The sequence below is a fragment of the Paramisgurnus dabryanus genome, chromosome 20 (genome assembly GCF_030506205.2).
Source record: "Paramisgurnus dabryanus chromosome 20, PD_genome_1.1, whole genome shotgun sequence".
NCBI classification, from domain to species: Eukaryota; Metazoa; Chordata; class Actinopteri; order Cypriniformes; family Cobitidae; genus Paramisgurnus; species Paramisgurnus dabryanus.
In genome coordinates, this window is record NC_133356.1 from 33,053,115 (window position 1) to 33,079,572 (window position 26,458).

Consider the following 26,458-nt stretch of genomic DNA (forward strand, 5'->3'; position numbering starts at 1 on the left):
GAATTTTCTTTGTCTGAATTTTATATATTCTGCAGAATAGGCTCTCACCCCCATGGTGCAAGAAGTTTAAAAACCTAAGAGCCCCGATCACAAGGTTGAAGACACATTTATAGTAAGATGCTGAAACACGTACAATCATCCGTTTCTACGTCATTTAGAAGATAGCCTTCAGTTGTCAGTGATTAAGAGCAAAGACCGTTAAACATAATCATAAAGGACAGTACATGCTGGTACATGATGTTTAAGTCCTTCCTTGGACATTGTACTTGCTGAAAAGACAGAAAGAGCATAATTCTGTACGTTAGCAGAAAAACATGATCTCCATATGAATCACAATTTGTGAGCTTCAGATTGTTATTAAAAAATGAAAAATAGGATGAAAAATAAAACATAATAATATGAAAATAAAAGCATAATAAAAGTCCTCCACTACAGTACAACGCATCTATACTGCACAGTACATACAACCCATCTATACTGGACAGTACATACATACAACGCATCTATACTGGACAGTACATACATACAGTGCATCTATACTGGACAGTACATACATACAACGCATCTATACTGGACAGTACATACATATGTACAACGCATCTATACTGCACAGTACATACAACCCATCTATACTGGACAGTACATACATACAACGCATCTATACTGGACAGTACATACATACAGTGCATCTATACTGGACAGTACATACATACAACGCATCTATACTGGAAAATACATACATCTGTACAATGCATCTATACTGGAGAGTACACTAAATCTATATCAGATAGTTCATACATATAACACATCTATACTGGACAGTACATACATACGTCCATCCCATCTATACTGGAGAGTACATACATTCATACAACCGATTTATAGTAGTATGCTTTATTGTCCTCGAGAGGAATTTTTTTGGACTACAAATTGCTGCATGACTTACATACAATCTACATACAATAAACAAGTAAAGGATAAAAAACAATATAAGAGATAAAATAAAAAAAGATACTTATTTGTTAAACAGGTGCACAGATACTGATATAAAGGAGTTCTTGTATCGATTTAGCTTGCACCTCGGGACTCTGTATCTTCTGCCAGAGGGATGCAGTTTCATATTGTGAGTGCAAAAAATGAATCTAATTGCCAATGATCTTTTCAACCTGGTTAAGAATACATTCCTCATATAAATCTTGGAGGTTACAATCTCTTTCATGGCCGACAATTTTTGATGCTGTCAATATCAGGTCAACTTAGATTTAAGCTTCACTTAAAGATTACCAAACCATACTGTGATCCTGTATCTAACAATATACTGGACAGTACATACGTACAACACATCTATACTGGACAGTACATATATAAGTACAATGCATCTATACTGGACAGTACATACGTACAACCCATCTATACTGGACAGTACATATATAAGTACAATGCATCTATACTGGACAGTACATACGTACAACCCATCTATACTAGACAGTACATATATACGTACAATGCATCTATACTGGACAGTACATACGTACAACCCATCTATACTAGACAGTACATATATACGTACAATGCATCTATACTGGACAGTACATACGTACAACGCATCTATACTAGACAGTACATATAAACGTACAACCCATCTATACTGGACAGGTCATGCATACGTACAACGCATCTATACTGGACAGTACATACACTGCCTTTATTAAAATCATCTTACATTTCCAAGATATGATCAACTGCTGACTGAATGTAAAGTAAAAAGATCTTACATGTGTTCATTCTTAGTCATCTGTGACTTTAAAAGTTAAGTTCTCTGCCAGTCTTTGAAATGGATTATATTTAAACCTAAAAAAGGACCTTTGTGAACTGATGTCAACCTCGCAAGAAATGTGATCTCAATAAAATCTTAAACTAATTTAATTGAGGATGATAAAAAGTAAAGCAAGCGATAATGAAATCAGCTGACCAGCAATAAGCTGATAATTACATTAAAGTAATCTGTTAGGAAACTTTTTTAATGTAATGCCAAGTTTTTTTTTCTTTACAATTTTTTGTACTTGAAAGGTTTTAATGTAAATGAAATAAATGTAACATTTTAATGAAATAAATTGTTGTTGTTGTTTATGTAATCACAGTCATGAGTCGAGGGGAAACGCAGAGTTTTATCACAGCAGCATATACTCAACAAGAGATATAAAAAATGTTTTATCCTTTATGTTTTTATATATGTATAAAACTTAGTTAAAAACTTTTAGAATGTTTTTAAACTTAGTTGTAAACAAAAGTATGCTCATGTGTCTGGTTCAAAAACACAGACAGAAAGTTAAGATCTGTTAGAGAGACCAAACACTTCTCAAATGATGCAACAAGAAATAAGATGCCAAAAAAAATCTGTGGCTGCACCTCAACCATCTTTTGGTCTATTGACATAAAACGTTGCATCATTGTAAACAAAACCTGATCACTTCATAACAACAGCGACACCTGTTGGTCAACAGGTAATATGAATCTCTCAGTACAGGGGTTCATGGTTGTTTAGAGGAGTATCATTACAGGACATTTGTGCCACTGCAAAGTGGGCATTTCATTCTTTATTTGTCACATACTACTGGTTTAATGTTCCCAGGACAGGACACTGTTTTAGGGGTGCTCTTCTGGGAGGCTTTGTGACATATCAAGAATCACCATCCTCTGGTTTTAGCAGCCCTTACTGTAAGAGCTGTCCATACCTCCTAAAGGTGGATTTTGAACCAAGTTGATATCAAGTTGCTGTTCATAACCCTGGGTCTCTGAAACATCGACTTTCACAGAGATTCACAGAGTTTGTTAAACAAGATGATCACTGAGGGGAGGTTACACGTGCAGTTCCCTTTATATAGATATAAAGCAGTTCTCATATGTGCATTTCTGCACTCAATCAATATTGCTATATTCACGGTTTCATATATGATTTACTAATAAACAATACCATAAATTCTTCCAAAGCACTTGTCTATGGGCAATATGTCCTAAAGGGTTTAATGGTTTGTACATCTAGTCAGGATGCTAATTTAAGGAGAAAAACATAAACTAAGAAGCTGAAATCAAACTCGTAATAAACAATAAGGGATCCTTAATCGATTTGCATGGTATTATTAAACAATCTGGCATACATGGTAATATTATTTGCAAATACCAATTTAGTCGTAGTGTTAGAAATTAGATGCAGAAAAAAACATTTTGTACACTGCATGACTGTGTAGCTCTTCAATTCAAGTCCTGTCAGTCGTGAAATATTGACATTATTTCCAGATGTTTATCGTTCATACAATTTTAATTTAAGAATAGCAGGCAAAAGGAAAACATTACAGTCTGACAATTAAAACCACATTGTACTGGCCCTCATACTGTACATACAAACTCACAATTATAAATACATGAAGACTGTAACCACTTGACTTATGTGTTGTGGAGAATAAAAGAGTGAATTAAAACTAGATAGTAAAAGAAATAAGAGAAAAAAAACAGAAGTATTCATTCAACTCGATCTAAATAAACAGATCATAAAAACATTTAGGAATGTGCTATTGGGAATATTCAGCCATCTGTCTGTCTGTGTTATGTGAAGGATGTCATTCATTGACTGTTAGTGACAGACGGTGTGATTTAAAACAATGAGATTACAAACAGCACGCACTGTTTAACAACAACAACAACAACGTTTAACCAGACCATAAAGTCTTCATCACCATTTCACTGTAACATATTTGACTTTATTTGTGTGTCAGACTGAATAAATAAGCCAACATCCAGGCGTCACACCGTGTCGGGACGTTTAATGAAAGATCTAGAAGAAGCTGGTTTTGAGTTTGATGGTGGGCGTGGCCTGTACGCTCTGCTGAGACTGTCTGCTTGTGGCCTTGGCTTTACTGTTGGCTTGTCTGGATCTGATGGCACTCTCCAGACGAATCTTCAGCTCTGGTGCCGCTCCGATCACAGTCTTGAAGGCTTCTGGGTACAGCGGTCCTATGTGCATGAGGTTCTGAAGAGCAAACTCATGCAGACCCTTAGAGCTGACGGACGCTGAAGAGAAAGCCGTCTCATCTAACAGATATGAAACCAGAGTCGGGACCAGCAGAGCCAATAACTGCACTCCTGTCACAGATGAAATAACAGAGTCAGACGAGGAAGCTGGATGGTCAAGGCAAACTGATTAGTTAAAAATATATGGAAATATCTAAAACTGCCACAGTTAAACACCCAGTGGTCACCAATGAGAAGTGTTCAATTCAGTTTGAGTGGTTTTAAAGTCAAGAGAAACTCTCCGTCTGAAATGTTTCTATATTTAGTTTTATTACAATATTGCAATAATTAACATTAACTGTCAGCAATAAGTCAGAAGCAAATGAAAATGTCACATGTATACTTTTATAAAGCTCTTATCCAAACATTTCGCCATTATCACCCGATCGTCAATATGGTCTAGTAACAACTTACGGTTTTTATCGTCTCCCATGGCCACGAGGCTCTCCAACACTTTAACCCCTTCCTGTACAGCCTGAAGTTCAGCGGGTGTGGATGGTCGTCTGTGCTCGATGGCCTTGAGTTTCTCCACAAGCACTGGTGCTAATGTGTGGATATACGGCACAGAGAGACTGCGGCACGAGTGCTGAAACACTGACAGCAGGAGCTGATAACAGCGAGCCTGAGTCTGTATAATCACACACAAATAAATACATCACAAACATTAAAGACAGATTAACATTGAGTCAATGGTTTTTACTTAAATTTTCTTATTTATAAAGTAATATTTCTTATAGAATTTCACTTTATACCACGGGTCTGTAAATGCTTTATTCTGAAACATTTGTTTTAACTATAATACACGCACAAGAACTGAATGTTTATGTTGCGCACGTGCATCTATTATCCACACATCCATCCAGTAAAACCTTTCATTGAAACTGACAGTGAAAATAATTATTCAAAAACAACATATTCTGCTGATAAAAATATGCTGATTTATTTATTCTGCTATATATTATTGCAAAAATGAGATTACAGTACAGAATATATAGCCTACGACATAAACTGTTTATTAGTTAATGTTTATAATATAGTAGTCAACATTTGAAGTGGATCAAAAACATTCATCAAATTTGTCCTAAAACAAGAACGGGTATTGGATATTGGTTTTAAGAAAACTTTTAGAAAAGGATTTGATCCACTTCAAATGTTGACTAGTGTAGTTTGTGATGTGTTTGTAACGTTACTTTTTTATGTTTTAAATTATTATTTTTAAATAAGCAAATAATTTCATAAGCTCATGTCTTATCTACTGCATAATAAGATTTCGATAAAACGAAAACAATAATAAAAACATGTAATAGTAGTTTAATATGTTTATTATGGTTTGTTTAAATAACTGATATTTCTCTGTGCTTTTATATTTGCACATTGAAGACCCTTCACCCCTGAGGAACAACATGAAACGATTAAAAATATCTATATTTGATGTATCAGGACACTTCTTAATTTCATCCTCACACTGGCTCATACATGAAATTATGACCATAATCATCATAAAAAAAACGCCGGCTCCGGTTCAGTGACAGTACGTGCCGGAAGTCGCACCCATAATTCGTGCAAAGCGTTATGGGGCGTAGGAATAGTGTGGATATATTTAAATAGTTTTTTTTATATATATTTGCCTGTACTACTCTGTAGCAAAGCAGCTGTATAGGTAAAATTGTGAAAAGTGCTATAGAAATCAATCTGAATTGAACTTAATTCTGGTGTAACTTACCCAGGGATCAGAGGAATTAAGTCCATGTCTGAAGCGATCAATACAGCCCTTCTGCAGAACAGAGACCCCGACCAGCTCACTGCTGGCTGACAGTAAAAACAGAGTAACCGCTGTCAACAGACTCACTTCATCTACACTGGATCCTACAACAGAAAGATCACATCACAACAGATCAGATCAGATCAGATCATAAAGAGTGAAAGATTTCAGATAAAGGGATCACAGTATATCATCTGACCAGGCTGTGAGTACTCCAGTATTGTGGCTAAACTACTCCTGATGAGAGAGCTCCAGTGCTTCTGATTCTTCTGATGACGCGCCGCCGCCGCTGGAGAACTCAAGATGATTTTAATGCCCTGCAAAACTGCGGATACAGGGACCGAGACAGAGTTATCTGATGTTTTTACTGCCGTCTCTCGTAGGACACCAGTGATGAGAAACAGGATCGTGGGCAGGATGGTCATACTTCCTATAACAATAAAATCTCATATTATAAACATGTGATACAAAAACTGAAGAATATGCATGACATCTGAAATGCATGACATACACTACATAAAAATATTAAATTGACTGAAAAAGAACGATTACTTGTTTTCAATGCATTTTTGTGTTCAGGTGAATAAAAAATGAATGTTGTGATGATGAACTAAATATTGCCGTTTGACTTTCTGATGAGATGCAAAGCATAAGTTTATTATGCTGAGTAATAGTAATGGACACACAGACTACTCCATCATTATGAGCTTTTGACCTGACACCTGTAGGTTGCTTTGGATGAAATGCATGATTGTAATGCATACGACACACATGACCGTGATGAAGACTAGAAGTGAGCGAGGGTTTGTTTGTACCTGCAGGTGAACAGAGTGAAGGTAACTCAGCCAGAGCTGTGACTGTAGCAGCCACCAGTCGATTGCTGTCATCAGAAAGATTTAGACAGATGGACGGTCTGACATCATCACTATCCTTCTCCTTCAGCTGAGGCAGGTGACGCACCAAGATAAAAACCAGCAGCTCCATAGCAGCAAACACCAGAGATTTTCCTGGAAGAAGTTCACCGGTGTCACCACCTTCACCGAGCACTGACACCTGCTCTCCAGCCTCCTCTACAGCTGTCCAAACACACATCAGCACAGATGAAGATTACACTTTTAATTAGATTTAACGTCAGTTACTCATTTCTGAAGTATTTATTTTAGCGTCACGAGTTTGGCATCGTCTTTAAAACAGTATTAATAAAAAATATATATATAAAAATCACAAAACCACATTAGAATCACTACAAATAATGAAGTAAAAAATCTGGATGTATTACATTGTAACTGCTCACATTCATCGTTTAAACCATGATTGTTCAACAATATGAAGAGTTTGGTTCCTAAACGCAATAAATCAATTTTGACAAATTTCGGTAAAAACGTGTTTTCTATACCAAGAAAGTGACAAGATGAAAAACACTATTTTCTGTTACAAACTTTCACATAGCATCTTTAGGTTATAAAAACATAAAAAATTCAAATCCATAACTTGATTTTCAAAGATTTATTATAAAAACTGATTATTTTTCCACAAAATGCAACAAATCCATGACAAGTTTTTTTTCAAAATTCTATGAATCTATTCAATCAATGTATAAATGTGCATTCATTTTTGCCATTTTATATTCATTTAGTTGAACAGTTGTACACACGGATTAAAAAATAAACATTAATGTCATTAATCAAACACTTACTTTGTCATATTAGGAACACTGTCATTGCTGCGCGGTTATACTTGACGTAGTCGCTTAACATTTTTCACAGCGATCAGCTGTGATTCTCGTTGACTTTGAGTAAAATTATGGAAAGTTTTTCATAAGATCCCCTGGGGTCAATGTTTTAGCACGAGTTAGATGCTGTCGGGAGAACAAGCGAGTGCCTCTCACGTAAATTATTAGATGTTGATGGCTTACGTTTCTTTCCCGTCACAAAAACCACCACAGGTTTATCAATGCTATTAAAGTATTATTATTTTTTGTTTGTTTGTTGATCATGAAGTACAAAGTAGATGAGGAAAACTAGGACTCTGTGTACTTAACGCGCCACCATTGTTTGTTTACAATGCGTGGAATGGTGCGCTGTAATTTGTGGAGCGGATTTATTGCATTCTGTAGAAAAGGAGGAGTGGCGTTTATCGCGTTTTGGGAAAAAAGGGAGAAAAGATGACAGAATAACACGGCGGATATTGGATTTTGCATAAAATTAAGAATTTACTTTTACATACTGACCTGATACAATACTGATTTTGGCAGTAACTTATTTTTTTCAAAAATGGCGTTTATTGCATTTTGGAACCAAACTCTTCATGTAGTTGTTGATGTCACATGGGAGGTGGAGTACTAATTAATCCATTTAAATCGATTTAAATGCACAGAGAAAGATTTGCTGTTTTGCTTTAAATCACAAAATCACAGAAGAAGTCTGTGCGTTTGGTTGTGAGGGAAATATAACCTTGTTCAGATTCCCAAAGAACACAACTAAGAAACAGTGGATGCGGTTTGTTTTTCCAGGGCAGCAACGAAGTTGTGCAAGTGTGCCTGTTTGTTCCCGGAGTTTCGTTGATGAATGATTTATAAACAAGGTCCAGTTCAAAGCTGGATTTGCAGATGGAGCGGTCTCAGCGATAAAAGATCCTGATCATGAGTTGAAACTGCTTGAATTTACCTTTAATAAATCTGATAAAAACTAAAGACTCTTCTGAGATATGAAGGATGCAATACTACTCTATAGGTACTCAAGAGTAACATGAATTTGGCAGAAACTGTGTAAAATCATCTTTGAAGTAAAATCAGAATGGTCGTAGAAAAGTAACTTAAAATGCAAATGATCCTATTATCATGGGTTAAACTCACTCTTGCTGCTCTTCATGCGCTCCAAGTGCTCTTGGGCCGCATGGATGCTTTTCTGTACGACTGCGATCACCTGCAGCTGTACACTGGGCGGGTCACGTGTTAACAACAGCCGATGAAGCACATTCAACAACTCCACAGCCAACAACTGCAAACAAACAAGCCATGTGACCAAACGATTTACTGTTTATTTATGTACTGAAAACAAAGAGATAAAGAAAGAAGACGTATGTTTAATGACACCGACCTGGTCCTCTGCGATGTGTGTGCGAGCGCTGGGTGAGTCGAGCAGTGTGCACAGAGCACGCAGACATGACATCACATCTTCAATGGGCTCCTCGGCACGAGGAAAACACAAAAATTCAATGCTGATACCTGAAAAACAAGAAAGTCAGAGTCTCGACATTAACACGACTGAATAAAAATCATAAATCGAGGTGAAGCAGATGGGTTACCTAGAAGAAGGTGCAGTTTGTCCTTCACAAGGTCCTCCGGGTTTTTGCAGGGTGCTGGAGTCACTACGGGCCCTTTGATGGGTCCACCCTTGATCTCTGCGGTCTCTTCAACTGTCCCGAAACCTGTGCTACTGAGCCACAATGCCTCAGCGTGCAGGATAGGTGCCCATGAGTTACGATAATGAAGACGTGCCATATCTATAGTCTCTGGGGTGTAAAAGGCACCTCCTGTGATTTAAATCAATAAATGATATTACGTTCTATTCAACAACTTAAAACAATAATTCAAAACTTTACGTTACAAGGACAGGAATAAGCAGGTGTGACTGATCGCGAATTTAGATTAGGTGAAATGAGTTAAGTCTGGATTTACCCGGTGAACTCAGTTAATTACCTTCAGGTGGCAGCTGGCTGGAGAATTCGGCAGGCAGGGTTAGCAGCGCATAATCTCTCAACACGGCCAGCCACAGACGACTGAGAGACGGCAGCTCGGGCTCAACTAATGTCATCAGACTGTCTGGAGGGAGAACATCTTCATCTCTTTCCTCCTCTTCCTCATCCTCCTCACAGGCCGTCCTGGACTGAGACTCCTTCTTTATATTCATAGCCACTACAAACACCTAACAACAGAGAGCGTGAGCTAAGTTTTGTCTTATAGACGGCAATGATTGTGCCAAGCAAGCATCCTCTGCTTTACCTCTGCCCATGCTTTCAGCACAGCCAACTTCTCCATGGTGGTGGCGCTCTCGCTGTAAAGCTGACTGGACTGACCTTTGCCAGCCTGAACTTTGTCCAGAGAGGAGACTAAAAGGTTGTGGACACGACGCAAGTCGTTGAGATCACTGACGACACCGCTTCCTATCCAGGCACTGCACACCTATGTACACAAATACAAAAAGTCACTTTTAAATCAAGACCTGACGCTCGCACACTTCTCTGCTTTCTTTCTCTTGGATTTTTTCTCTTTGACAGACTGTTTGAGTCATAAAGGAGAGCAGCTGGATATTGAACTGATCAGAATACGCTGGTGTTTAATTTTTGGTCACTACAGAATGTCTTGAAATTCACCTGACAGGCTTTGGCTGTGATGTCTGAAGGTGTATCTGCTGAAAATGCCGGTCGGAGTGCCGCACCTACCTGTAAAAACAAAACTTTATTATTAATGCACATATTCTTCACATTTTAAGCGGATATGTTACACAACATCACAGCATCTATTTAATAGAAATGAATAAAAAAAAACACTGATTCGTTAAACCAAAGGGAAACCCATAGGATCTTTTTAATTTTGCCACCTTTAACATACCATATGATTGACTGAATGATACGGCTGCATAATTATGACAAAATGTTAATTAAAATCTAAACACTAACAATGCCACAAGGCCAATGAAGTTTCTTCATAACAGATATGATGTAACACATAGATTTCTTTAAGATGGCAAGTGCAACGCCGGTGCCAAAGCCGAGCACTCGCAAGTATCTAGCTATAATACACTCCAGAGCATGATGTGTGATGGGGCAAGTGATAATATTTATGCTGTTTTGGAAACAGATAATCTCAGTTGTTGTAGATCATGTATATAATGTAAATGTATATATAATGTATATTGAAATATCTACTAAATACCTATGGTTGGTATGCTCCAAAATGGGAGGAGTAACCAAAGCACAAAATCAGGGACATTAAGTAGGTATAATTACGAGAAAAAAAATACAAAGCTCAAAATGCATCACATGACTAGACAGAGCAGATATTCCCATTTACAAAGAGACCCTGATTGTAAAAATCCATTGAGGATTGAGAAAGTTATGATATTTTTAAAATTAGAAATTAGAGGAAAAAAGTTATACATGGATGTCAATGGAAGGTGTGCAACCGAAAATGCTGCTGCTTATTCACATGTTTTTGCTTGTAACTTTCTCATTTCATCAGATATTTGCATGAAATTTTAACAGACGGTAGAATTTTGTTAGTTCTTTCAAATTAAATCATGAACATTTACTGCTTTAGTTGGAATGGACCATTTAGTTGGAATTAGGGTTCGCTAATCTACCACAAACGTGATTACCAAATATCCGCGATTCCTTCTCCTCCATAGGTTTGGATGAAATATTGTCAGTACCAAGATAAAAGATTTTGGGCTCTATCTTAGACCCGGAGAAATGTGCGATGCAAGAGTCTTTTGCTAGTTTCCACCCTGCGCAATTATCATTTTTACATTTAGAGCCACGTTGTTTAAATAGCAAATGCATTTGCGCCCCCTTTTGTGCCCATGGGCGTTCTGGGCATGAAAACGAGGTGTGTTCGGGCATTGTTGGCGCGTTGCTATTTTGAGGCAACTAAAATAGACTACGCCATTGACCAACAAAAACCTGGTCTAAAGTCTAAAGTCAATGGCGCAATATGTTTTTTGTTATTTAAAGAGCGCATTAGAAAAATGTGCCTATAAACGGGATGACAACGCGAGCTTGCTTATCACATACATGAATGCGCAGCAGCACAAAAACGCTTTTAAATATGAAAGATTAAAGGATTGAATGTAAAGGTTTTTATTGAGTCTCTTGGACATAAATGAGGAGCGATTATAAGACTTTAGAAGGCATAAAGAGCTGCTTCACCTGTAGCCTGGTAAGTAAATAAATGCTTTGCTTTAAACAAATGCATCTGTTTTTAAATGTTTTTATTAAATGCTACCTCATGGATTTATTGTATATGATGACTCTGTACCTGTGGATGTGGTGGGATGAGAAACATTTTTAAGTAATGCTTAAAAAACTTATGATGCTGTCCAAGTGCTGAAACGTGAGGAGAGCCGTTTGTAAATTCTTTATCTCCTGTTTGTTACAAATAAAGTATTTTTAGAGTACAAACCTTTTCTTACATACTTGTAAATTATGTTTTGATGATATTGGATAGCCATTTAAAGCAATTAAAAGCCTGCTTTTTTACTTCCATGACTAAAAGAAAACGGGTTTTAAAAGGTTTTAATAAAAAAATAACAATTTCAATACAAGTGAAAACAACACAATTATTTAACATTAATCTTAAACTGGGGATCTTCTTCCTCCGCTTAGTTTTTCAGTTTACAAAGTCCGTCATCTAAACAGGCATTAGATATAGCGCCAGCGCAACTTGCTTTTAAAGGGGATGAAAGCTGAGACTCTCATTGGTTTATTGTACGTTACACCCAAAATACTCCCATTACTTATTAGAAAAATAGGACCAACCCTTTTCGACCGTGCGCTCAGTGCACAAACCATTTTTTCCATCGTTAAATTAGCAAAAGTGGATTTGGACACGCCCATTTAGACATTGCGCTGTGCGCTTTAGACAATGCGCTTAGATTGTTAAAATAGGGCCCATATAGTTTGTCAACCATACCTTTCGGTTGTGCCCCAAGTCTAGCGGAAGCACAACAACCCGTTAAAAGTGACAAAAATTTTCCAACAGTTGCTGTAAAATAAAAACACCTCAGGACTGAAAGCTCAAAATATCGAACGCTTCCGGTGGTTCTTCTTCACGTATTTATTGTAGTATTTAGTAAAAAAAACTACAACCATGCGGCGAGAAGTGGATATTGCATGACACGCATCTTAAAGTAAAAAGCCAGATGAAACCCAGAAGTTCGACCCAGAAATTTGACGTGCAACAGTAGTGCCGCAAATTAATAATTTGTATGGTCAATAATGTATATGTAAATATTATATAAGAGTATGTTTTTTTTGTTTTCCCCTTCTTCATTAATTGTTTTGTAAATACACTGCCAAATACTGGATTCTTATTTTTAACCTCAAACCTAAGTGCTATTGTGAGCTGAGCCATCATTTTCACACGTTTTCTCACCTAACATCGAGTTTTATAACCCACTGCATAACAAAATTACTGTTGCATTCGTACTCATAATGAATTATTGTGCAGCATTAATAATAAATAATGAATGAATGAATGAATGGCATTTCTATAAGTGAGTGCACTTACATTGGCCTGGTATTGCTCCAGTATCACATGACCAGGAAACTCAGGTTCAGGTACAGTGGCAAACTTCTTAATGATGTCCTCCAGTGCCTGTAGACCGGCCATACGCAGCTGGTTACTGTGATCGGTCGCAGCCATGAAGGCCATACGAATCAGATCACACAAGTGCAGCACCAGAAAGTCACCTGGAGATAAAACATAACATGATCAAGACCTTACACAAACAAAAACTAAACATGCTTACAGCATGAGAAATTAGCCAACAGACTAATATCCAAAACAGATATAACGTACACAATGCACTATTTTCATCTCACGTTAGCTCATATGTCCCTTCTCAGTTTAACAATCCACGTTTTTCTGAGGTTCTTTGTCCTGTATACATTTATAAAATGTATTGAATGTATTTTCTGTGTTTTGATGGCTGAATGACCAGCATCCTGATACAAAACAATAGTTTTAAAGTGGACGTCCATCTCTCACAGCCTCAATTTGGTATTAACATGGCAGCGGACTGAATAAGGTGTATTACAAGTGCGTGTTATGGAGTGAGCACAAACCCCAGTAGAAACATAAATTGGCACTTATGGTACATGGAAAAAAATTATTTTCATGATCACAAAATCCAATCTAGGCTTTGATCTATCATTTGATATTTATAGAAATGTATACATTTTTATTTAAATTAAATGCTTCAACTATTATAATGATAAAGTATTTAAAGTAGAGCTGTGCAATTAATCATTTTTAATAAACATTTTTAATTTAAACGATGACAAAAACAAGATAATCGAGGTAAAACAATTATCGTGGGATTAAAATATAAATTGCATGCTGCTGGACCGACGTGCTTGTAAGGCACTTCAAAAGCCTCACCGCTTTAACACATGTAGCCAATTGTAACACTTCCTTAATAAAAAGGTTAAATAAATAAATGGTTTTTAAAGCCACAGAGTAATCATGTTAAATAATCGTGAATATGGTTTTGCCCATAACCGAGCAGCCCTAATTTCAAGTATAACATTGTTTTACCAATTAAACCATTAAGTCAATTTAGTGTTTAAGTGAACAAAAATAAACTAGTGTAACATGTCCGATAACAAACAGGAATCACAACAAAAATTATGTAAGATAACACATTTATATTGGTAACTACTGTGAGTCTTTGACTTTTACCTGCAGGCTTTTTAGTCTTGGCAATACGAGCGGCCGCCAAGTCAAAGTGGACTTTATCTGCATTTTCACACAGATTAATGATGCGGCACAAACAGTCGGCAGCAAACACACGCGTGACCCAGCGAGGGGCCACAGAAGGTTTGGACTTGTCATCTTGACCCAGTGACGTAAACATGATGTCATCATCCATCTCATCCTTCTTCTCAGAGTCTTCATCTTCTTCCTTTCGTCTACCATCAGACGTAACGGCTCCACCAACCTCTGCAACACATTAAATAAAAGCTTGATCAGCGTTCACTGCTGAGTTTGGATATGATGTTGGATGCACATTTTTATTCTCAGTTTAATGTAGGTAAGGTTTAGGTAAATGTTAGGAGAAGTGTATAGGACTAACTGGGTCAACTGCAATATCTAATAGATCTAATAGAAGGAATAGAGACAATTCTCTGTATAACGGCTATGGAGTCACCTAAATGGCACCTATTATGAAAATAATTGGTTTGGATATAATCTATGTTAGCAGTGTGTGAACTCAACCACCTAATGAGGAAAAAAATTCCCATTGAATTCCCATTAAACCAAAGCAGTCTCATTAGACATGCTGTTTTGATTCTCTTATCAATGTGAGGTCACACTGATAAAGCCTCGCCCACTAACAGTCCTGCAATACCATAGTCTACACCCTCAGCGAGTTGTACTCCGTCCACTACATACTATTGCATCAGACTGTATTAATTAATCAGATCTATTTTAACTGAAAGCGCTCACTGTCTGTTTGTAAGGGAGGGAGGAGCTGTAGCTCATTTGCATTTAAAGGTACAGACAGCGTGTTTTTGCTCCCACACAAATAGGGGCATTTTGAACATGCTATAATAAATGATCTGTGGGGTATCTTGAGCTGAAACTTTACATATGCTTTCTGAGGACACCAAAGATAGATTTTACATCTTAAAAAAAAATCCCCTATAAAATCTGACCTGATAATTGTGCCCAATGCATCGTTCTGTTGCTCAGCCAATCAGGACACGCGCATGTCAGTATTCAACACATTCTAAATATATTAAAAAGTTCTTCTTTCATTACTAAAATTCAGTGGCGGCTGGTTAATAGAGGACGCCGCCCACCATGCCTTACACACAAAATATAAATATGACCATTATTTTGTAAATTATATAAATGTATAAGTGTATGTTGTGACATTTTTTAAACCTATTTTGCTAAAGAAACCATAGTGTAAACATGGTATTTGTAGTAAAACGTGGTTATACAAATGACTTAACATGACTGCAAACCCAATCAACAGATGTGTCACCTGTAGTAGCCGCCAGCACATCTTTGCAGAGTTTTAGCCAATGAGGAAGTTTCTCTACAGCCAGGGAGGAGAGCATGTGGCCCAATGTATCGTGAATGTCCGAACACAACTTCCTGTCGGTCTCACGGTCCAGCATTCCAAACAGAACCCCTTCTAACCCGGTCTCTGTGATGTTCAGATCTAAAACAAAGAAAAAAAAACACACAAATTCACCACAACAATGCATCAGTGCTGCTATGTAGTTTCTAATGGTGCTTTTCCATTGCATAGTACCCCATGGTTTGGTCCAAAAAAATTTACCAGGTACCATGTACTGGACCCAATGGAAAAGCTCCCAAAAGTAAGCTGATCCGACGCAAACTAAACCAAACCGTGGGGTACTATGCAATGGAAAAGCACCATAAGGTGTTCAGGGTGATTACTAACACCTCACAAGAAGTTACATTAAGTGTGCAATGACACATGACTGTCTCTCTCAATATTAATGTTATTACAAGCAGAGATGTACTGTATGTAGACATTTGACATACTGATAGTCGAGTTGTCTTTGCTGTCACCAGCTCTCCTGGCCAGACTCATGGCGTATTCACACACCTCTGCAGCCTCTCGCTGAGCTAACTGTCTGAGACACGCCACAGCGGCTCGCCGTAATAACAGATGAGAACTGCACAGGTGCACCTGAAGAAAACAAAAAGAAACATACTAGTAAATACAAGCATGGAGTTGTATCACATTTGCATATTCATTTACTATAGTGTGTGCAAGACACTCATGTACAAAAGTGACTGGAAGGTTTCCATGATCTTAAAAATCTTTTGATCTGAAAGCATTTGTCTAAATGACTGAAATTATAAATGGTGGCAACATATTCTTTTTTAACAAGAAAAACTTTAAGCAGCAGCATGATTATATGTTAAGCGCACATTTCTACAAATAGGGACAGTGTGACTTCACTAAGGATGATAAAGTTTGGATTTATTATGTTATATGTATGCAATATAAATAGTAGTGTAATGATATGATTGTTATGTCATACACAGAGGGTGGGCACCAGGCTGGACAGGTTGACGTGGCGCGGGGCAAACATGTGAAGTTGCTGCAGACAGGAGATAGCTGCAGCCTGAACCAGCGAATCAGAATGATCCTGCATGATGGCACAGCCCACCAGACACGACGAACGGATCGTAGAGATAGTGCCACTGTTACCTGAGGAAAATAAACCAGACTGAGTAAACCCAAAAATCCAGGAGAAACAATCAACAGTTAAACCTGAATGTTTTACAATTTGGGTTTGTTCCAGCCGAAAGCAAAGTGACATCAAGTGACATAATCCCCATCAGCATGTCATAACTTTTATATTGTTTGTCACACATATGGACAAATGAGATTTTGCTGTGGATGGTAGGGATGTCAGAAGTAATTTAATAGGTTGATTCTGTAATGCCATTTCCACATCTATAGCTATATTCATGATAAGAACTGGTTAATCCATTAATACACGTTGGCATCACCAATTCACCTAATCTGCATGTTTTTGGCTTGTAAAAGCCAACGCTGACACAGGGTGAACATGCAAACTTCACACAGAAAGGCCAGCTGACCTTCCCAGGGACCTTCTTGTTGTGAGGTGACAGTGCTACTCACTGAGCCACTGTGCTGCCCCGATACTGAAATGATCAAAAACAGCGGGACACACAAGATAGTTTTGCTTACAAGCCGGTTACCTTGCAGTTCTGGACCCACAGTGGTGATGAGCGCTCCGAGACACCGACCCAGACATTGATGGACCTCCGTGTGTGATGGTGGGACGGTAAGCAGTAAAGTCAGCACCAGAGACAGGGTGGGCTCCACATAACCACGATACATCGGCCCACTGGAGTCCACAATGAGAGCCAGAGAATGCAGAGCCCACGTCTAAAACAAGAAAACCACTGAATGGGCACGCTAGACTCATAATAACCAGACTCATGATAATCCTCTCAAGTTCTCACCTGGACCTCATGACATGTGGCGTCTTGGGCTAGAGCCAGCAAGATGCTCACGCTGGTCTTCAGGTGCTGGCCAGAACCGATGCCACCAACGTACCGATGCAGACAGCCTAAAGCCAAAGAGTGACCCGTCCTGGAAACCACGTCACGCGCCGACTTCAGCCTGTGTGGTTCAGAAACGAAGACGTATTATGCAGTATTCAAACAAACATGACTGTACAGAACTAGAACATTAATTCAACAAATAACTTAGGATTCCTCTCATTCCCATAACAATAACTAATACATTATACACAAAATAGTGTTTTACAAGCAAGTCTGTACTTGTCAAAGCTGTGCTGTGCCATCCTGGCAATAAATGAGGCTTCTCCTACGACTTGTGCCATCCTTCCCAGAGCCTCTCCAGCAGCACAGCGCAGGATGGGGTTTGGGTTATCCAGCGCCCCCATCACGAGTGCCAAAGCCGACTTCCTCACCTCCTCAGGGCCGAGGCTGCTCTTGTTTTCTGCCAGACCCTATACAAACACAACACGTGTAAATAAACCAGCTAAGCTCCAGGACAGCAGGAAAATATTGTGTGCTGTGGAAGTTCATATGAAACCTTGAGAGCGCTCAGCACTGCGGTGAAAATGTTTAACTGGACAGCCTGTTGACGGACACCTTTGGCTTGTTTAATGCATTCGGCAAAGTGATCCAGCATTTGCAACCTTGAACACATAATGGAAAATAAATACATCATCACTCACTAATGCTCTGAAGTTAAAGATCATGCTAAGAGCTAATCAATATTGCCCAACATCTCATTATTGCATTATAAAAACCATAGCCAATCAGAAGAGTTTGTTTGACCTGGTAAGGGAAAAAATAACCCCCCCCCCCCCCCCCCCAAAAAAAAACTCGTGGCACTGTCTGCTATCTCTAATAATTACACTTATCCATCTGAATGATGCTGATGGATTCACGTGAAAATTATTAACACGCTAAAAACTAAAAAAATTGACATACCTTTAAGTAAGATATTGTAAATAAACAATAAAAAAATGAAGTTTAATAGTAAATCTGTTTGTCCGTTCACTGACCTGTGTTTGAAGGAGACGTGCGGAAAGACCACTCCAAACAGAGCGACTGACGCATCGATGACAGACACACCCAGAGGCAGAGGTCCGGGGACGGCTTCACCGACGGGAACCCGCAGGTAAATGGAGGACGGGTCGTGTTCGAGAGCTCCACTGCCGGATGCGCTGTTGGGTTGCAGCTGATCGAAAACAAAAAAGCTCATTTGAAACCCAGACAAATCTCAATCAACAAAGAAGTCGGTGTAGTGGGCTTGTTCACAGTGCAAGCACTCCAAAAAATAAAGGTGCACTAAAATCGACAACATAATGTAGAAAAGGTACATTATGTATAAGCAGTCTTGTAATTTCTACATTTAAACACAAATGCATTTGTTTGTATTGTATGCAGTTTGTTTTTAAGTGTATGATTGTATGACTATGGCTTTAGAGTAGAATTAGCCGTGATTACCTGATCTTCAATGGACTTGTGATCTGTTTCCTGTAACCATGAACCCATCAGCACACTGTCATCATAATGACACAGTGAGCGCAGCAGAGAGGTCGTGGTGTTGGCTGAGTTATCTGTCAAAGTGAACTCTGCCACCAACTCCCTCAGCAGGGCATTAAAACTACCTGTCGATCATTTTATAATCATTATCAGCTATTATTTAATTTCTATTTAAAGTCTAAAGGGGCGTGCACACCACATGCAATTTCAACGATTTGCACAAGTAGATTACAAAAAAAGTCAATTTAAGGATGCGCTTAGACTCGGGATGATGATTCATTAAATCATTAAGTCATGTGATTGATTTGATGTTTACATTTAATATACATTACGAAACTATTATATATTTTTTGAAAGCATATTATAATTTAAAGGCTTTATTTTTACCTAGTATTTGAAAATAACACATTTTAGTGTAATCGTGGTATTTTCGGTAAAGGTTATCATACTGCCAGAATCTTATACCGTCCCATGCCAAGATGTGAATGATACAAATTGGGCGGCGCAGGCGCTATTGGCATTGAAAAATTTTCAACTTTTGGTAAAACACTCAGCTCATCAATGTCCCTTCTCACTCAGCAGCTGTCCAATCACAGTGAAGAGGTGGGACAAATATCACAGCAACCAACCGACGCATTGTTCAATAACTGATACACAAAGCAGAAGTATTATAGCAACAAAAGCGCTTAGCTGAAAAACGCGGGCAAGCACCTACAGTAAGCAAGTGCTACAGTCGGCAAGCGCCTGCCACTTTCAGCTGCGTTTAAACGCTTTGGTGTGCACACCCCCTAACAGTTCTATGCTTGTAATCTGAAAGACTTACCTTCATATGTCTTGGGTGGCAGTAGTGCCAGTATGTCATAGAGTCGCAGTCGGACCATGGCAGCACTAGCCTTCAGATGAGCACCATGAACCTTTATCAATGCAGGAACACTGACAAACAACAACAACTATCTGTAAGATGACCACTTTATTACACAAAATAAATCCGTCACTTCAATGTAGGTGGAGCTACCCAGTGCATGACAAAAAAACTAAACAAAATGATCCCTCTGGTTAGGACAAAAACTTATTTTTAAAGAGACGATTGCAGATATTTATTGCATGATTCATGCATGGCTGGACATGTATGGACAAATATGTCAGATGGCAACAGATACGTGAATGTTCCGGATAAAATTAAATTGGCATGACAGATAAATTGCTGATGTTAAGACATGATGCTTGAAAGGCTTTTAGTCCTTACAAAATGTACCCTATATAGAAAGAAAGGTGTGGAAATAAATCTGCATGTCATTTTAAGTCAATCAATTGAAAATGGGGGAAATGTCATTATGAAATAAATGTTTTTTTTCCAAGACACACAGTCCACAATCTTATTTAACATCTTGTGCTACCTGCCTTTGCCAAAAACATCTGACAAGAGATCAGGGATCATTCCTTCATACAACATCTCACCTTTTCTTCAGTTCACCATACTCATTTTTAGAGGTTTCAGGTCAGGGGGTTGTGATGGCAGTGACAGATTTATTTTCACAGCATTTTCTCGCACATATTTATCAAGGGTGCCAACAAATGATAAATGTTGATTCATTGAGCAGCTTTCTTTTGCAAAACTTAATAGCCATGGTCAAATAATAAATAATTGATGTCAGCTGTTGAATATATGATAGTGACAATAAGACTTTTATAAATAATAATAAGATGTGACACTCACTGAGACATCATGGTCATAGCGCACTCGATGGGTGTCATCAGTCTACGAATCACATCCTCTGTCAACAGCTCTGGACAATGAGCCACAAAGCTACGCATGGCTGTGAAAGATCAGAAACATGAGTTGTTAAGTACCCCACACATAGTTACAAATATAATAAAGTTTATTCAAGGCGTTTTACCGCACAGAGCGCCAGCACGTCCCTCCAGCATCACCTGCCAGGTGAAAGAGTCTCCTCGTGCTTTCTCAGCCTCCAGCTCTTTCTGAGAGCGAGGAAACACGTTACGCCACAACAACAACATCTTGGGCAGGTGGTAGCGCACTAGAGACGGTCCTGAGGAGATCATTAGCATAAGAAATGCTTTAAAACTTCTGCCACATACAAAAATCAATCCACAAACTCCTGAGCCTTTAACATCAAGTCAATATTTGTTGGGCTTATCTTTAATGCTGTGCATTTTTAACACAACTGTTACTGTCATGGTGTTAAATCATTATGACTGCTGTCACAATAAAATCTTTCTTTAATAAAATCTATGGAGAAAAGGACTACAGATATCAGCAAAAGTGTCATTCACAAAGTTTTGGCTGCTCTTCTGTTTATTTATTACACACAGTATTTTGTACAATTTAAAATAACTTTATTATGCATTCTGCAACTAAATCGAGTGTAGTACTATCAGCTCCACATCGTATATGTTATCATATTTAAAAGGTTTTCCCCATGAATCAATGCAGAAGAAAGTATGAAGATTCATCTAAATCAGGCAAAAGCTCAAATCTTACATCAGTGCATTTCTTTAAAAAATAAAGAGAAAATGTTTTTAAATACAAATGAACACACTGAAGGAAAAGAAAGCTTTTTTTTGTGCAGAAGAAACCCATCTTGTGTGAGAGTGCTTTCAGTCATTTGGTTTTTACCTAAGGTCATGAGGGCACCTAAGAGCAGCCAACCGGCTTGAGTTCTCTGAAGAGACAGACGACTGTTCTGAGCTGCTGAGCGCAGGAGATCTTCAGCTATACTCACCACCATCTGAAAACACATTTCAACTCCATCAGCTATTACACTCTTACTTTATCAAATCATTTCTGCAGTCACAACATTTAAATACATTGTGATATTGCTCAAAATCAATGCAACAGCCCTATATCACATCTGTCACTCAACTCCCTGAAGAGTCAATAAACCTCATTCATTTGCAAAAGTATTTCTGAACGACACAGCTGGTTACAGAAATTGTTATTAACCTACACACGTAGAGCACTGTGTCAATGCTACAATAATACATGTGGTGTGGTTACAATAAGATATCAGTGATCATCAGTCAAACAGAAAAGAGTCAGACCTTGCCCTTGGAGTGTGGGATACCCAGTGGACACTGATACACTCCACCCAAAAGAGCAGCCATGGCAAAACTGTAGCCACTGACAGCCTCCGGTGAGTTCTTCAGGTTATTAATGCATTCAGCACAGCGCTCCAGTAGAGGCGTCAGCTGGTACGGCAAAGCCACGGCAACACTGCGTAGACACCAGGCCGCAGACAGACGTGCCGCCATGCTCGGGTGCAGCAACACCGACGTTACAGTCTCCAAAAAACCTGCAACATAGACAAGAAAATGTTTTGGTGGTTCAGGTCTCACACAACATAAGGTGTGACATATTTACTCAAATGTGGTTTTGCATTTTATGTGCAGTTAAATATATACTTGTGTGTGATGTTATGATCGAGTTTATTATCGCTCATATACGGGCCAAATTTAGCTAACAATACAAAGCCATGCTGCGCCGACCAAAGTGTTCTGTTCCTGTTGTTGTTGGTTTTGGTTAAAAGAGTCACAATTAGGGATGTGCAATACTGCAAAAAAAGTATCTTGATAATTGATGATTACTCATATGACGTCACTCATATCACACAGGCAAGTTATCATTTCTTATGTGTGGTTACACTTGGTTAAATGAAGTTATCATCAGTCAGGCAAGGTTATGACTAGTCGTGAGGTTATGATCCATCATGACTGGTCAAGATGGGTAACGTGAGAACATGCACATTCACCGTACCGACAGATGGTTCCTGGATCAGAGGAGATGCTGTAGCGCTCAAACTTTGCACCAGACTGCCCAGCTCTTTAAGGGCACAAACCATGACATGCTGACTTGCTGAGACGTCTCCAGCGCCGGCCCGGTTCTCACTGCTGGTGTCATTCACTACAGCCTCTGTGTGTGAGAGAGAGAGAGGGTGAGAGAGATTAACTCAATTACTACTGACTTTACATTATACTGCATACACGCCACAGGTTTAGGCCTACATCATCATCTATCTGCAGCTAAGATAAAATGATTTTGGGTTACGTAAGGCACTTTAACAAAGACCATAAGTTATAAAATGTTCATCAGGAGCGGTCACTGAGAGCTGAAAATACAGATCTCTTTATAAGGGTCAACACATGAGATGTTTATTCATACAGGGGTGATGATGAATTGCTCCTATTTGCTGATCAGTTTAATTTTGTATCTTACCCACGGCTCTCATCTGTTTGCTGATGGCCAAGCAGATTTCCTTTGCGGCAGCGATTTGAGCCTTCTCACCCAATAGACCGCCCACAGTTGCCCGCAAGGCAAAGGAGACGCAGCGGCGTGAATACACGGCCTCGACGTGAGTCTGTGTGGCCCGCGGGTGAGCCACCAGCTCCAGCAAATGAGATAGAAATACAGCGAAGTTACGCTCCAACCACTGACCTCCCAGAGCCGTGACAAACACAACGTAAGCCTGTGTGAAGAAATATAAATGATTAATGATATACAATAATAAATTGTATAAAGGATTTTGTTTCAGTTAAGGTACGACTAAGTACTTTGTTGCCCATTGGCACATAGAATAAAGTCACAGATGAAGATACAAATTAATCCTGCATCTTCTGAGTCAATTCTTTAAATAAAGTAAGAAAGATAGGTTTGGGAGGAGCCTATATATTCAGTGTCTAACAATTCTCCACATAGACTCTTATTCTTTCTCTGTGTAGTCACATTATTGGAGGGAACTCCGGATTGAGCCCCTTATGAGGACAGAAAGCTAAGTTTGTTTACCATAAACTGAATGGGCAGGTGAATTTGTGAAATGAATGGGTCAGAAACACTCTAAGTCAGTATGTGAGCCTGTTTGAAAAACTAAAAAACATTAATTAAGGAATGAATCATTCTAAATAAATGAATGAATCATTTCAAGTCTTTATTTATCTACAGTCAACTGGAAGCAAAGCTACTGATGAAGTAATGAAGACCATTAAGTTCTGCACCTGCAAGTGTGAAGAGCTGAAGTCCACTAAAGACATGCTTCAGCCAAAACACAATTTAACACCAGGACATGGATGGGCACCATAGTAATAATGAATATAATATCTGCTTTCTGAGAATTTTAAGACAGACATCAGAAACCTATGGTAATTCACTATCAAGCAGGGCTTTTTTGACGTGTATGGATCACATAAATTTGTCGAGGTATTTGACTGTACGTGTATTCAGTCTTACCTGAGTTACACCAACCCGCACCTCTCGACTGACAGACGCCCCCTTTAGCATTTCTCCTCCGCTCTTCAGGAAGCCTGAACCTCCACGGAGGAAACCTGTGGCCATCAGCTCCAGAACCTCCTCCAGAGTCGCTCGCTTTACATTCTGACGCATTACTAACACACAACAAAAAGATTTTCATCCTCACATGTCCAGCCATAAATTAGCATCAAACACACTTAGGCTCAAATTTACTAAAAAGGTGCAAATTAAATAACACAGGCGCAATAGCTGACTCTCACAAGACCAATGCAATCTAAGAACAGCGCAAATGAAAACAGGGTCGCAAATAAGCAGAGATGATGCTCCTCATGTGCGAGGTTGAGTTCAGCACCACAGACATCCCATTTGAAAATGCAGGGTGTGAAATCCCACCTAAAGTGTTTTTGGTCCATATAGCTAATTTTACCTTTCGTGAAAATTGTGAGGGGTCATCCGTTTAAATCATATTAAGCCTTAAAGTTCTGCACAATTAGGGCTGTGACCGCTTGAGTGACAGGTGAAATGCCGCTTCTGTCACTCCCATCGAGCTAGGCGGGTGTGGTTTCAGCAACCAGTCACCTTAGGTCCAACCACATCTCGCCTCTTTTTAGTTATTCAGGAGTGACACGCTACCAAGATTGCAACGGCAGGCACTGCCTACTTTGGGCTTCAAAAATTATCTTCACAAACCTACGGGTAACGTCAAGGACACTACGTCCATTTTACAGTCTATGGTTATCACACAAGAACCTTTAAAAGCAAGTGATTTAACCCTACGCGCAGATAAAACTCACCTGTGGCCTGTTTTGGCATCAGTGCCGTGGCCATGGCTGTTCCCAGCAGTGTGGATACAGCGACACGCACGCCGTACGTCGAGCCTTCAAGAGCTTTAAAACACAGTGTGGCCACATGCTCCAGCTCTGTGGTCCAGATAAACACGGCCTCATTTTGCAGCTCTAACAAACACTGATCAAACACAAGAACAACCTCATCACATGATCATCATCATCCATATCTGGTATATGTATATTCAATTAGCACTGATATTAACATTTAAAAAAACTATTTATAATCATAAAGTCACTCAAGGTTATAAGTACCAGTTTTCTTGTACACAGCACTCTAGCCATAGGAAAACCTATTGTAATGGCTTATAGGTCATTTACTGAAATCAGCTCACCTTTGCCACAGCACAGCGGACAGCCATGGATCTGTCAGTCAGCAGGGATCGAGCATTCTTGTAAATATCTCTATGACAGGAAGCAGCAGCTCCACCCAGACCACTGAGAACCTTCTGCAAACTGAGCAGGATCTCACCTCGACCCTGAGACTGTATTAAAAACACAAACACACAGATTACCCGAAAATAAATAAATAAATAAATAACACAAGAAATTTGCCCATCAAACTAATAATCAGATGATATGTGCACCTCTGCGCTCTTCAGAGCCTTCAGGAGATTATTGATGGTCTCTGGAAATGAGCTGCCCAACATTCGGCCCATTCGCTCATAGAACGCCCCGACGCACGCCACCGCAGCGCTGAAATAACACAAAAACACAAATCATTCATACAGTTAACATCATATTAAACATACATACATATTGCAGACGTCTTTATAAACCAGCAGAAGATTGTTTGAAAAGACCACATGCAATTAAAATGTGTCTTATTTATTTAGTATTTACTTTCAAAACCATGTGAAATTATCTTCTTTGTCTTCTGGTGTCAGCTAGGCTGCACAGGCTGTTGGTTAATATTAACCATCAGCACAAATGTTTAAACAATTTGGCAATTTCGACAATGGATGGCACTCACAGTTTAGTGGGTAAATACGCTGGTGTGTCATCTTTACTCTTGATGATGTCATTACACTTGTCAAGAGTCTGAAAGACAGTGAAGGTGTCACCGATGCTGTAGAGTACAGCCAGGTTCTTGGCCAGCAGTTTCCTGGTGGGCGGCCCTGGTGAGCTGCTGATTAAACCCGTCAGCTGCTCGACCAACTTCTTCTGCTTCTCCTTCACATCAACCTAACACAGTA

At 38.9% G+C, this 26,458-nt stretch overlaps 1 protein-coding gene across 2 annotated transcripts in view; it reads right to left on the reverse strand.

The window, feature by feature from the left end:
• Nucleotides 1-26,458, reverse strand: part of heatr5b (HEAT repeat containing 5B) — a 28,886-nt gene continuing 2,428 nt past the window's right edge. For both annotated transcript variants that reach the window (XM_065249762.2, XM_065249760.2), the window contains 34 exons: nt 26,236-26,447; nt 25,850-25,958; nt 25,598-25,747; nt 25,212-25,383; nt 24,397-24,551; nt 23,389-23,638; nt 22,930-23,085; nt 22,218-22,468; nt 21,793-21,904; nt 21,053-21,205; nt 20,872-20,971; nt 19,978-20,087; nt 19,116-19,279; nt 18,671-18,846; nt 18,193-18,298; nt 17,916-18,106; nt 17,595-17,754; nt 17,328-17,517; nt 16,640-16,809; nt 16,134-16,281; nt 15,604-15,783; nt 14,292-14,552; nt 13,119-13,300; nt 10,205-10,273; nt 9,834-10,013; nt 9,531-9,756; nt 9,137-9,364; nt 8,929-9,056; nt 8,685-8,829; nt 6,646-6,906; nt 6,030-6,260; nt 5,792-5,934; nt 4,483-4,696; nt 1-4,140 (listed from right to left, as the gene is read on the reverse strand). In XM_065249762.2, the coding sequence (XP_065105834.1) occupies nt 3,833-4,140; nt 4,483-4,696; nt 5,792-5,934; nt 6,030-6,260; nt 6,646-6,906; nt 8,685-8,829; nt 8,929-9,056; nt 9,137-9,364; nt 9,531-9,756; nt 9,834-10,013; nt 10,205-10,273; nt 13,119-13,300; nt 14,292-14,552; nt 15,604-15,783; nt 16,134-16,281; nt 16,640-16,809; nt 17,328-17,517; nt 17,595-17,754; nt 17,916-18,106; nt 18,193-18,298; nt 18,671-18,846; nt 19,116-19,279; nt 19,978-20,087; nt 20,872-20,971; nt 21,053-21,205; nt 21,793-21,904; nt 22,218-22,468; nt 22,930-23,085; nt 23,389-23,638; nt 24,397-24,551; nt 25,212-25,383; nt 25,598-25,747; nt 25,850-25,958; nt 26,236-26,447 (5,991 nt within the window). In that variant the 3' untranslated portion in view covers nt 1-3,832. The remainder of the gene's footprint in view (nt 4,141-4,482; nt 4,697-5,791; nt 5,935-6,029; nt 6,261-6,645; nt 6,907-8,684; nt 8,830-8,928; nt 9,057-9,136; nt 9,365-9,530; nt 9,757-9,833; nt 10,014-10,204; nt 10,274-13,118; nt 13,301-14,291; nt 14,553-15,603; nt 15,784-16,133; nt 16,282-16,639; nt 16,810-17,327; nt 17,518-17,594; nt 17,755-17,915; nt 18,107-18,192; nt 18,299-18,670; nt 18,847-19,115; nt 19,280-19,977; nt 20,088-20,871; nt 20,972-21,052; nt 21,206-21,792; nt 21,905-22,217; nt 22,469-22,929; nt 23,086-23,388; nt 23,639-24,396; nt 24,552-25,211; nt 25,384-25,597; nt 25,748-25,849; nt 25,959-26,235; nt 26,448-26,458) is intronic.